Consider the following 13,141-nt stretch of genomic DNA (forward strand, 5'->3'; position numbering starts at 1 on the left):
GTTGTAGAGGGAAGTACGATCACTGGCCCTCCTCTTCCTATTTTTTCTTATTTTTTTTTTTTCTTTTATTTTTCTTTTCCAACAGTAGATTATAAATCGTAAATTTGATCGATAAGATCTTTTGGGGAGAAAGAAAAAGAAAGAAAAAGAGGAAAAAGAAAAAAGAAAAGAAAATAGAAAATGTTTCTTTGAAAAAATCCTTAGAAAGTAATCGTTCGTGAGGAGACTGTACGAGAACTCGGTACGTACACGTGTTATTAGAGTGACCGCCGAGGCAGCCTAATTATGCAAAACCACATTCGCGTGTTCGGCCAGTGGCGAACGTTGTAAAACGAGCGAGTATGTGTATGACTTGGGAAAGGCGTACACACGGCAACATAAGAACGACGACGTAGAGGTGGACAAAATTTGAGAGACCGCCTGCCATTGAGACGAAATCGACCGCGAACGAACATACAGGGAAGTAACGTTCGACGGGTGATTTCTCCTTCAACATATCCATTCATTTTTCTTCTTATGAAAAATCAACGAAAGTAAAACTTATTAATAGAAAAGTGATCCGAGACGAATGTAGTTTTAACAAACGGAGTCTTTATAATCGTTCGTAGAAACCTTCCGTGCATATAGATCCCGATAAACCGATAAGAACCAGTTTTAGATTTGAAATTATCGGCCGGAATTGCCAAGCCACGTAACTACATTCCGTACATTTTTTCTTTCCTTTTCTATAAAGGTTCACCTAAGTCGACATATTTCAGATAACAATCTAGCTTTCAAGTTAGTTCCTAACTCAATCAAAGATAGTATTACAAAGACATAAGTAAAAGAATGAAACAAAGAATAGAGTATCATTAACTCTTATATTCCATTGTCTCAAACATAAAAAGAGATCTAAACATTCATTTTGAACGATGAAAAAGAATCGAAAACAAAAATCGACTCCATGAGTTCTCGATAATTTTGTAAGAAGAATTGAGGGCCCCAGATAGAGTCGGTCCGTGGTTGGTATCCGTTTGATAGCAGATAGCAGGCCGAACGACGCTGGTATGTTCTCATTACGCGTCGTGCAGGTATGCGGTGGCCGGTTCGTGGGTCCCGTGCACGTAGTAACACCGTCTTGGTCCATCTCTCTCTCTCTCTCTCTCTCTCTCTCTCTCTCTCTCTCTCTCTCTCTCTCTCTCTATCTATCTATCTCTCTCTCTCTCTCATTCTCTCATATTCTCTTCTCCTTCCTCTTAACTTTCACGGAGCTTGGCATCCCTTCCAATCGGATCCCGCCTTTATGTCCTTCTCTTTGGCTCCCTGAGCGGAATAAAGCGACGATTCCAACGAGTCACCGTGCGGCAAATCGACGCACCGCACAAGAAAGTGCTTCGAGTCACACAAATTTAAGGACAGGTCCTTTTAGAGTCAGTTCGATCAAAACTTAGTAGAAGTTCCTTCTTTTACATTTACGAAGCTAACTTTTCGCTGTTTATCTTGGCCCATTCGAACTCGCTGGAATCTTTGTATCTACTCTTCTCTTCTCTTCTCTTCTCCTCTCTGTCTGTCTGTCTCTCTCTCTCTCTCTCTCTCTCTCTCTCTCTCTCTCCAACTTTGAACGGTGATCTTCTCGGTGACGTTGCTCGCTGGACGCTGGCGATCGTAGTCCTCGAGATACGTTATGGTAGTAGTAAGACTGCGATGTGGTGGAATGGATCGACCATGTGAAAGAGAGAAAGAGAGAGAGAGAGAGAGAGAGAGAGAGAGAGAGAGAGAGAGAGAGAGAGAAGAGGGAACTAGTTCACCGAAGAAAACGACGCCAGAGGCAGTTGCACGCTGTACCAATCGTTCTCTTCTTCTTCTTCGTAACTTCGTATAGCGAATATCGAGAATACTCGGCTATCTTTTACAATTTTTCTAAATGACTGTTGTTCCAAAATTTTCCTAAAAAAAGTTCAAAAAAAAAGAAGAGAAAAGAGAGAAAGACACGTGTCTTCTATCGTTTTTAAAAAGAAGCAACTCGCAAAAGTATTATCGAAAAGCTTCCGAAACGTTAAGCAACGCGATAACTCAGTCCTCGGAGAGAAAAAGAGAGAATGTAGCCGAGTATGTACTCAGGCCCTTCTTATCTCGAGGATGCACACTGAAAACACAGGCCATGCGATTGATTCGTTCGTCCTACCAGGTACCTGCCACGTTTACGTTTCGATGCGGTCAACCGTGAGAGGAGAGTCTCGGGCCATTGGTTTCGTTCGTTTCGGAAAAAGACCGAGAAACCACGGAGAGTCATAAAGCAATAAACGGCGCGTTTCCTCGATTACGAGAATCTTATCGTCTTTATTACCGATATAGAACGTAATAACTCGAAAGTCGATTGCTTACAATACGAAAGAAACGAAAGAAGAAAAAGAAAAAGAAATGAAGAAATCGATTTTCGAGTTCATCTTGAAAAAAAAATTCGGATCTCCAAGAACTTGGCTCGCAGCTGATCGCGATGATTTGCATGTTGACTCGTAATTCCAAGTGGAAACTAAGAAGAACTAGGAGCGTCAGTCCAAGAAGGTAGAATGAATCGGTTCTCAGGTGTAAAACCGGCTGGGCGTCGGCGGCTGCTGCCAGAAGAAAGAGACGGAAAGGGAAAAAAAGAAGTAGCGAAGGGGCAGGGAGCAAGGAGGGAGATAAGGTAAGAGAGAGGGAGAGAAGGCGACTCGATCTCTCCGAGTGCCTCTGGCTTATGGCGGGGTGCACCGACCGCACCCCCTCGTCCTCATCCCACCAACGATCTCCTTCCTCAGTGCTGTACGCTATTACGTCTTGACATCAAACATTTGCCTACTCTTACAAAGTTTCTTTCATCGAATCTCGAAGAATAAGAAGTTCGAAATCGAAGAAAAATTTCTTTGATGTGAACGCAAGTAGGTGATGACCAAAACAATCCGTAATCCTTAACTAAAGATTAACAAAAATTTGGCAGTGTTGAACCTTTAACGTTGAGGGTACTCCAAATACTAAATACAAACCTGAGCCTCGCACACATACCACCGTCCTACCCAAGTCAGTCTCTCCTACGTTCAACCTGCGCGTCGCAGGCTCTGGTAGGTACGATAACCGTGAGCTCCCCTCCCAGTTCTCAATCTTTCCGTCTGTCTCTTTCTGTATTGCTGAGCGGCACGAGAAAAGGAAGGGAGCCGGCGAGGTCCGGTCGCGCAGCATCCAGCAGCAGCGCTACCAGCGGCAGCCGAACGGAAAGACTCCCAGGCGAGTTGCGCCGCTCTGACGCCGTGCTTCCCTTTTACCTGTGTGTTGCTTTTGCGTGTTCGTGTTTCTTCTTGGCTGCGTGCGCTCTCTCTGTGCGCCGTGGAAGCCGATCGCGTCCGAGAGCGTCCGACACGCAGTTAAACCGCGCGCGCTACGCCGTCACCACAGTAAGATACGTGTACTCAAGAAACAGGAGTGAAAGAGAGAGATAGACAGACATATATATATGTATGTATGTATGTATAACATCGCGTTATCTATATATCGGATACGCGAGAGTCTCGCAAACTTCTTCGCAAATTATCCGCGATGTCACGACCGATAGAATACCTTTTGCAGTCTTTCCTGTCGTTAACGAGTACGCTGTATTAGTCGCTGGTGCTACTTCCTGAGCCAAGCGTGCATGTGCGTGCGTGTGCGTGCGCGCTCGCGCGCCATCGACCGAGAAGGAGCGCGTGCACGGAATGCCTTGAATCTCTCGAGATCAAAGTGTCGGCAAAAAGAAAGTGAGAGAGAGAAATAGAGTGCGTTGTGGCAGTTCATTGTAAACAAGGGAGAACGAGAAGACGAATGATCGTCTTTTCTCTTTGGAGTACTCGTGAGATTCTTTCTAATCGCGGTGAAATGCAAATGTTGAGTTTTGAAGATTAAGGAACTTTCGGGAAACTTCCCTTTCGTCTTCCTTCCGGTAAGCACGTTTGAATATTTTCGATTAATCGATGAAAGAACGCTTAGGAAGGCGTCTCTCTATTACTTTTCAAGTCCTACGGGCATTCACGATTCCAACATGGCCGCTGGGACCAGCCGTGACCGCTGGGCCCCCGCGGAAGCCATGTTAGCAGGTGTGCTCGGCTCGAGATAACCAGTTCACGTTCGTGAAACGCGTGCTGGCCCGCGATATCGACGATCGCCGTCCGAGCTTGCTTAAAAGAGAATATTTATTCAAGACGGAGCTCCGATACTTCGACTTCGTGTAGTCTTTCTAATGCGTTTCTTTCTGAATATCTAGAATCCTGATCGTCTAGATAATTATCTATTACGGCTGTACAGAATCAACGACCGTGATCTTTTCACGATGCTTTTTTAGAAGTCTTCGATATGCCGACGGATCTAGTCGTGACGCCGGCTTCGGCCACGGCTTCTGAAGAATCCAGCAGAGGTCGTGACCTACCACTTGGTCCGTCTTCGCGATCTGCTCCATCATCTTCAGGGACATCGTCCTCAGCCTCTTCCGGACAGTCGTCCTCTAGAGGATTCGATCCTTCCGGTGCCCTCGCGGCTTATCATCAACATCGACATGGCTTGGTGACTGGTCTAGGCCATCCTCATCATCGAGAATCATCCGCTTTCGTACCCGTAGTACCTTCCAGATTGCATCTCGCTCCTTATCCCAGCGAGATGCATCCTCATCTTCCAGGATTACCACCTTCCTCGTCTACCAGCGGAAACACGGACCACGAAGTCGGTCCCGAACAATCCGTGGCTAGAAAAGGATCGTCCAGTTACGAAATTATGGCTATGATGGCCGATAAAAGAAAAGAATTGGCAGCGAGAGCTCTACTTCTTCCACCGCCACCTCTTTTGGAACCACCACCTGGATACCCAGTTTTTGCAGGTCCTTTCCCTGGTAGTTCCGCTCTCTATCCTCCGGGTGGACCATTGGCTCATCAGCATCTCGATCGAAGATTATTGAGAGCTCCCGGCAGAGCATCCAGGCCGAAGAAGCAATTCATATGTAAATTTTGTAACCGACAGTTTACGAAATCCTATAATCTTCTCATTCACGAAAGGACACACACGGATGAAAGACCGTATTCGTGCGATATTTGCGGTAAGGCCTTCAGACGGCAGGATCATCTTCGAGATCACAGGTAGGTTAATCGATTTTATCATCTAATGCACATAAAAGATAAGCAATTCGATAAAAACAATTTGATATTACGAAATATCGCACATTTCAGGTATATCCATAGCAAAGAGAAACCGTTCAAATGTGGCGAGTGTGGAAAAGGTTTCTGTCAAAGTCGCACTCTAGCCGTGCATAAGATTCTTCATATGGAAGAATCGCCACACAAGTGTCCGGTATGCGCGAGAAGTTTCAATCAACGCAGTAACCTAAAGACTCACCTTTTGACACATACGGATCACAAACCGTACGAGTGTACGTCCTGCGGAAAAGTTTTTCGTAGGAATTGTGACCTCAGGAGGCATGCACTTACTCATGCGGTCGGTGACGTTCCTCCAGAGGCTTTGGAAGAGGCACTTAGGGACGATGATAGTCCAGAAGAAGATTGTGGTCCGGAATCAGGTTCGTCTATGCCCTCGTCTTCTTCGACGAGTTCGTCGCTAGCAAGCACGTCGGCGAGTACTTCTGGTTATCAAACTCAAGCCCAATCGATACCAGGCCCACCACCACCGCCACCACCTCCAGCATCAACGTCAGCACCTGTGTCTGCGCCAACATCAGCACCGACTCCATCGACGGCATCAGCACCAACTCCAGTACCAGCTCCTCCGCTTCGACAGAGGCCTCAATTACAGATCAGAAGAGATCTATTACCTACCGTAAAACCTTCCACGATAACCAGCAGTAGTTCGACTCACTCAAACACGCAAAATCCTCCAGCAGCTTTGCCACCACCACCTCCTCTGATACTCTCGTCGTATCGTCGAAGACTCGGGTCACCAGGTCCATCGAGAGTTTTCTTGGAACTTCAGGAACGAGAACGTGAAAGAGAACGGGAGATGAAACAAAACAGAGAAAGAGATCGTGAAAGAGAACGCGAAGAGGAAATTGAAAGGCCTCCGAGAGCACCGACTCCTCAGCCACCTCCACCACCCAGGCCTGCACCCACCAGGCAAGGATTCACGATCGCCGATATCATGCGTCGATAGAAAATTATTCTACTAATTCTATCGAACGTTCTCCAACGAAGAGAAAACAACGAAGAGAACGATTCGAAAGTAATTGAAGATCAAACAATTTTCTACATCCTATGTCTTCCGTACTTTACTTATATTTTCCAACTGTACATATACAAGGTGTCCCTTTGAGAACACGTACAACTTTAACGACCATTATTATTATGTGCCAGCGAAGTTATATCTCTAGTCGCGGTGCTATCACGATCTGGATTTTATCAGCATCATTCGAAAAGATTAAAGGAAAGTATTGCCGAAGCGTGCCTTCTTACGTTAGTCAAACATTTACGAGTTAGAAAAAGATATATTGTTACGGTCTTTGAAAGTACACAGTTTTTTTAGCAAGTAAATTGGACGATAAGAAGTGAAATTATTATCGGAATAAAGAAAATGTGCCTTTTGTACGACTGTACTACTTATCATTCATTTTACACGAATCGACTAAATATTTGGGATATAGTACTGATCGCCCTGTAGAAGAAGATACATCAAGAATCGAATAGTAAATAGCGAAGAGAAATAAAACGAAGAAAAAGAGAAAGGAGAAGAAAAGATTAAAAAAAGACAATAAGCCGAAGTGCTTTGTCTCTCGTAAATTTTGGAGAAGGGGTAATGCAAATTTCGTGGTCACGGTGGAACCTGTGCCACTGTTGCCACGGTGGTAGCAGGTGCAATACGGTGTCGAAACTACTTGAATCCCACTTTTAGTACTACCTGCTCCTGCTCGCATCTAAAAATATTCCGACCCTCGACGAATGCTGCCTTCTTTTTTCCCTTTGCTCCTGAGAGAGGAACCATTAAGGGTCCTTTTGTGTTCGACCACAAAAAGGACCTTTGTGTCTGTGTTATGCGACCGACCAAAACTATATTTTCTTCTCGGTGAATCCCATAAAAATTCTAGGATGAGAGAAAGAAAACTGTTTTCCTTCCTTTTTTCTTTTCTTTTCTTTTCTTTTTTTTTTTTTTTCTTTATTCTTTTCTTCCGGATAAGTGTGTTCGTGTTTACCGAAACTTCGAACATTAAGGATAATGATTCTTGAGTGAAAATTATTATATTTGAGAGACACTTTGCTGAAAGACACCGATGTCTTCCATTTTAACGAAAATCATTTTATTCGAAATAAGTAAGACGAAAGATCTGTTGAAAATGGATCGAAAGTTATTACACGTTATTAATAATGGACAGTATATAGGAATTTAATTCCGCGTTTGTGTTACACTCCCAAGAGAATGGGAATTGAAATGAGGATTTTTTTTTCAATACTGAGAGAGAATGTATAGTGATATCTACGATGTACAATGTACTACGTACAATGACGGCCGTCCAAGCGATAATTTACAAAAGCACAAAGACGAGCTAAATCTCCTGTTATTTTATACGTTTTCTGTTTATGCTCAACATAAATATCTATATTTTTAGATTTATACGTGCGTTAAGTAAGTTTGTAAATTATATATTAAGACAGATGAAAAATAAAAGATACTACACAAATACAGACGTAAGGCAACATTGAAGAGATCAACAAGTTGCTAAGTTTATCTTACCTATACCTGCAGAATCATTCAAAAAGACATCTAACAAAACATTTATAAATTTACATTATAATGTGCTGATCGTAAATTATCTTGAAAAAATTAAACTACGATACCACTACTTCCGTGAATACTCGAAGAATAGATTGCGCAGATCTAGGCTTTACATAGTACTACTAGAGAGTAATGCTTTGTATCGTAGAACTAGTGTAATAATGTTCGTATTAACTTTATGTATTGATAATAATGAATAAGTTTTGCGTGGATCTACCGTACCTACAATTAACCATCTAGTAGTTCTTCATTCGATAAAGAAATTATATTCCAAAAAGAAGAAATTCTTTGCACTTTTTCTCTCTCTCTCTTTCTCTCTCGATTATATTAATAAATATTATTATTTTCTTAATATAATTCGAGTTAACTAATCATTATTTAATAACGATATATAAGAAAAATATATATCAGAATAAATAATTACATGAGATGGTACCAAATATATTATATAATTCAAATTTAACGTTAGATGGCACTAATATTCTGTTTTTAACTTACTATCGGATTCTCTGGTTAACTTGTCGGTAATATAGATTGCATTGCGTAAATGACGAAGAAAGAAAAAATTCTACACTTATAAGAATATATATTTTTATAAATTATATATATATATATTATTCGTATCGATGAAATGCGAACAAGCTGTTTCACTTTTTTTAATTAATATAAAATTATTAAAATAGTTGGAAAACCTATCGTATCGTATAGGTTATGTTCGCTCTCACATGTTACACATCGATTTGCAACCTTGTGACTAACATTACGTGCAACTCTGTATTATAATTTATTTCTAGAGCTACTGTTACTTAAATAATTTCACTTTTATTTAAAGATTCGTAAGAAACATTTCTTAAATTTCTTCAATCTTCAAACGGTGAGAAACAACGCAAAATTATGGAAACATTTCTAACTGCGTCAAAAACAGCTCTAGTAAGTAACGATATCTTTTTCAATATTATTCTTCATTATTTAAAGAAATATTTACGAAAGATAAATACAAATATTTTATATGTCGTTTTTTATTTATTCTACGAAACGATAATTATATTAATCAATGCGATACAGAAACTATTTCTTCTCAAGTCGTTGCTAACCTCTGGTGGCGTAAATAGGAACTAACTTTCGATTGTTGCTCAATTCGATTAAATTCGAAAGTATATTCAGATTATATTGAATTTTTTTTTAAACGGAATACAAGCTATGATATCAAAACGTAACAAAATATAATTTCAATATACGATATATAATATATCTTTGTGATTATTCAAATTATCATAATTATCTACATTATATGCCGATTTATCATTTCGTTTAGACGAAATTATCTGCATACTATACAATTCGTATTGTCCTTGGAAATCAAACTTGCGACTTGGATTCGGCAGTCTGCGCTTTGGCTCAAGGATTTTGTGAATATTTGAATGAAACTAAAAAAAGTCAAAATGAAGAAAATGTTGCAGTAATACCTATTTTAAATGTTGCCAAGAAAGAGTTTCGAATTAAGACCGAAGTCATTTATTATTTCCGCAAGCATGGAATTTCAGAAGAACTTTTGACATTTAGGTAAGAGAGCTCGTGTTCATTTTCCCTACTTTACAGAGAATCTATTTATTTTGTAATCTACGCCATAAAGTCATGACAAATACTTGTCTCGTGTAAATACAATTCTTTTTACTTGCATACATAAATACAGAACTAAGAAAGTTAATTTCGCATCATGAATAGTAAAGAAATAAGCTCACGATCGTTTTAATCTAACAGAGGAGAAGGTTATATCGTATAGTTCACAATAACCGTTAATTCATACATTTCTCTCGAGAGATACAATCATAGATTTCTCTCTCTCTTTCTCTCTCTCTCTCTCTCTCTCTCTCTCTTTCTCTCTCTCCTTCTCTCTCATACAAATGGACAGTTACTTTCGTAGATATTACTTTGACGAAAGTGGACCTCGATGTCATGAGACAAACGATCCGAGCTGATTTAGAGTAAGGAATAAATGACATACTATTTGACCCGTTGTTACAAATACTATCTCGAATTTGACAAAAGTTATTAATCTTCATTCTTTTTCTCTTTTAGATCGATGTAGAAAGTTTCTTTCAGCAAAGTATATCTGATCGACTCGATTTATGTCCATAGGGATCAGATAGATCTGAACATTCTAACGGAAAATAGGGAAAATAAAGTAGAAGTTGTACTCGTGGATCATCATGTCCTGGCGAACGAAGATAGGACCTTGGTCAACTCAGTCGTCGAGATTATCGATCACCGTCCTCAGGACGCATCCTGGCCCTGGCATGGGAAAACGATTCACTTAGAGGCGGTCGGCAGCTGCGCCACTCTCGTCGCGCGCAACCTTCTCATCAAACATCCCGAAGCCGTCGACGCGTGGCTGGCAAACTTCTTACGAGGCAAGTTTTTCCTCCTTCCATCGTATACCTTTGGAGCCTAGCTTCCCTTTACCTTCCTACATTTCTCCTCCTACTTCCTCTACTCGTCCATTTTCCTTGAAAATCGACGATCCTGGGGGACTCGAAAGTCTTCCTGGTGGATCGAACGAAAAATTATTGATGCTTCTATCGAACTCTTTCTTCTTTTTCTTCTTCTTTTTCTTCTTCTTCTTCTTCTTCTTTTTCTTCTTCTTTTTCTTCTTTTTCTTCTGCCTCCTACCTTCGATTTTTCTTTCCTTTTTTTTTTCTTTTTTCTTCTTTGTATATTTTTTAAAACATTGAATTATATCATTCTTTGAAAGAGAAAGAACGTTGAACAAGTGGACGCGAACCGAAAGGAATACAGAATTTCACAAGTTACATATTTTATAAAGCCATTAGGGAAAACCTACCTGCTTTCCCCCGTTTTCGCGCTAATGCCGAAGGATTAAACATGCGGCCTCGCTTCGTTCAAGTACAACGAACGCTACTCTAAAATACTACCACTACTACTACCACTACTACTACTACTACTACTACTACTACTACTACTACTACTACTACTACTACTACTATTACTGCTACAGTAATAACATAATAGCATATAGTTAGAAAATCTGTTTAAGATAAAAAAAAATTTGAGCATCCTTTTCCTAATTTTCCTGGGGATAGTATACAATGAGATCTAACGATAACAGACGATTAATTTATTAGTTCAAATATCGACTCAAAAATTTTTGTGTGATATGTTTCGATCAGGTCCGATATTATTGGATACTTGCAATTTCTCAGAAGAAGCAAATCGTGCTACAGCACTCGATCGCGAAATTATGGAAACTCTCGAGAGAATCTCGTCCCTTGGTTCCGATAGAGACCAAGTCTATCAGGGAATACTTGCAGCAAAAACGGACATCAGTGAATTAACACCTGATGATCTCATACTTAGAGATTTGAAGTTTGAAAGTGGTGTACCGTTTATTGGCTTTCCGATATTAGTCAAGGTAAGTGTTAAAATGGGGAAAACGAAAGTTTTACATCTCATATTCGAAATGAAAAAAATAATAAATAACTGTGGTAGACCGTTATTGACAAATAGTTGATACGTCAGTCGAACTTAAAATTACTTTCGAAGGAATAAGCAAAATATTTGAATAGGATCGAAACACTCGTCGTCTTTAAACCCCATCCCTATTCAGGATAGGAAAGTTTGATTTACATCGTTTAGTTTGGAAGTTTGGAATGGGGTTCGTTAAGATCGGCACTCGCGAACAAGCCCGATGCGTAATCCATCGAGAGGGTGCGAGCGAAATCGATGTCACCCCTCTTATTCTCAACGAAACTCTCTTGCCCGTTGAATGCCAATGGAGATGAACGAATTCCAGATTTTCCACGCTGATGTACAAAATACTTTGCCTATTCTCAGGATTTCCTCACCTTGGAGGGTGCTCTACGAGCTGTCGAGAAGTTCACGGAAAGCAAAAAGTGTACACTTGCTGTCCTTATGGGACTCTCCTTGAAAAACGACCACGTGACCAGGGACATCGCGGTCTTTTCGTTATTGACCAATGGTCTGGAAAATAAAGTAAGTAGTATCGTTCTCTCTTTTTGTCGGTATTTCTTTTCCTTCCCAATTTCTCTCTCTCTCTCTCTCTTTCTCTTTCAATTCTTCTCTTTTTCTTCCTCGACGTGCTCCGTCGAACTTCGTTTTCCATTTCCATCCATTTCCTTTTGATTTTTCGCATCGGCCTAATCCAATCTACCCTCTCTATGTATCGTCTTCAAACGGCCAACTAAACCCGTTACTTCCTTTTTGGATTTACGGATGCCCGAATATCAGTTATCCGAGAATACGAACGATTTCGATGTAAATAGTTTTCCCTTTTCCGAATATTCGGATTTGGATTTTCCAAGCTACATACAGAAAATCAAGGATTCAAGTATCGAATATCTCAAGATTCTAGAGGATGCTTGGAAAAAGGCATCCTTTCAGAAAAATATTCATCACGTTACTGCATTAGCTTCTATTACGTATCTCTTTCTCTCTCTCTCTTTTTTTTTTTCTTTACTTTTCTTTTACACACAAAATCACTAACTTTCTAAAGTAGAATTTTTTTTTACGATCATTTAGATAATCAACGCGTTGCTCGGATCTACTCAACCTCAGTTAGAGCTCACATTGGAAAAACGGATCAAAGAAGAAAAGTACAATGTATTCCTCTATAAACAAGGAAACATTCGTGCGTCACGGAAGCAAATATTACCGATCATAAGAGAAACATTGTCAAAAGAGCGGGCTTGTTAATGGAAGGAAATGTAGATATTGTGGTTGAGATAGGTAGAATATCTAACTTGGATATTTATCACGCATTCATCTGTAATTGTAGCCGTCATAGCACGCTCGGAGAAAAAAGAAGTGACTAATTACTGGCGTAAAAGGGTCCACCTGCGTTTCACCCTCTGCATCCCTTTCTATTTATCTTTCCCTCGTTTTTCCCCTCTTTCCGCTTTTTCACCTTTGTTTCTTGCTCTTTCTCTTCCCTCTTTCTCTCTCTCTTTCCCCCACATTCTCTCCCTATCTCTCTCTCCCTCTCTCCCCCACTCACTCTCTCTCCAAGTTCAATCGATCGTCCTGACATAAACGTCCATTATTTGATCGGTGGTTTTAACCGAGCGGCGAACGTAGGACGATAAACGTTAACCACACTGTCTACGCCATTTCCGTACTTCTTTTGATCATCTCCATATCATAGAATTATATCCCTATCATTCGTCTCGTGTAACGTTTGAGATATTAACAACGGTTTGTGATAATAATAACAAAATACTGACATAGATTAACGACAAACTTTTAACGAGTCATTGCTATAGAAACCAGCTAGAGAGTCGAGTCGTTTCCTTGACAATGGAAGTGGCAAAGAAGAAAGAGAAAGAGAGAGGAGTTGAGAAAAGCCTCGAAATACCTT

At 40.4% G+C, this 13,141-nt stretch overlaps 2 protein-coding genes across 2 annotated transcripts; both read left to right on the plus strand.

Moving 5' to 3' along the window:
• Positions 1-1,193: 1,193 nt before the first annotated feature.
• Positions 1,194-7,685, plus strand: LOC122631677 (protein bowel-like). The gene is made up of 3 exons (XM_043817649.1): positions 1,194-3,928; positions 4,328-5,111; positions 5,202-7,685. Exons 2-3 carry the CDS (start codon positions 4,339-4,341, stop codon positions 6,133-6,135), a joined length of 1,707 nt encoding a protein of 568 aa, XP_043673584.1. The 5' UTR covers positions 1,194-3,928; positions 4,328-4,338; the 3' UTR covers positions 6,136-7,685.
• Positions 7,686-8,488: 803 nt separating this feature from the next.
• Positions 8,489-12,613, plus strand: LOC122631947 (exopolyphosphatase PRUNE1). The gene is made up of 6 exons (XM_043818200.1): positions 8,489-8,679; positions 9,065-9,312; positions 9,889-10,160; positions 10,938-11,179; positions 11,602-11,760; positions 12,307-12,613. The coding sequence occupies exons 1-6, from the start codon at positions 8,644-8,646 to the stop codon at positions 12,478-12,480; spliced, it is 1,131 nt and encodes a 376-aa protein (XP_043674135.1). The 5' UTR covers positions 8,489-8,643; the 3' UTR covers positions 12,481-12,613.
• The last annotated feature ends 528 nt before the right edge of the window (positions 12,614-13,141 follow it).

This window comes from Vespula pensylvanica, chromosome 9 (genome assembly GCF_014466175.1).
Source record: "Vespula pensylvanica isolate Volc-1 chromosome 9, ASM1446617v1, whole genome shotgun sequence".
Lineage (NCBI taxonomy): Eukaryota > Metazoa > Arthropoda > Insecta > Hymenoptera > Vespidae > Vespula > Vespula pensylvanica.

What these genes read in the sequence shown, in the direction of transcription:
- LOC122631677 (XM_043817649.1), top strand. Translation starts at nt 4,339, where the DNA reads ATGCCGACGGATCTAGTCGTGACGCCGGCTTCGGCCACGGCTTCTGAA. An exon ending in GATCATCTTCGAGATCACAG is followed by an intron (nt 5,112 to 5,201) that starts GTAGGTTAATCG and finishes CGCACATTTCAG; the next exon opens with GTATATCCATAGCAAAGAGA.
- LOC122631947 (XM_043818200.1), top strand. Translation starts at nt 8,644, where the DNA reads ATGGAAACATTTCTAACTGCGTCAAAAACAGCTCTA. An exon ending in GCTGGCAAACTTCTTACGAG is followed by an intron (nt 10,161 to 10,937) that starts GCAAGTTTTTCC and finishes TGTTTCGATCAG; the next exon opens with GTCCGATATTATTGGATACT. An exon ending in GCTTTCCGATATTAGTCAAG is followed by an intron (nt 11,180 to 11,601) that starts GTAAGTGTTAAA and finishes GCCTATTCTCAG; the next exon opens with GATTTCCTCACCTTGGAGGG.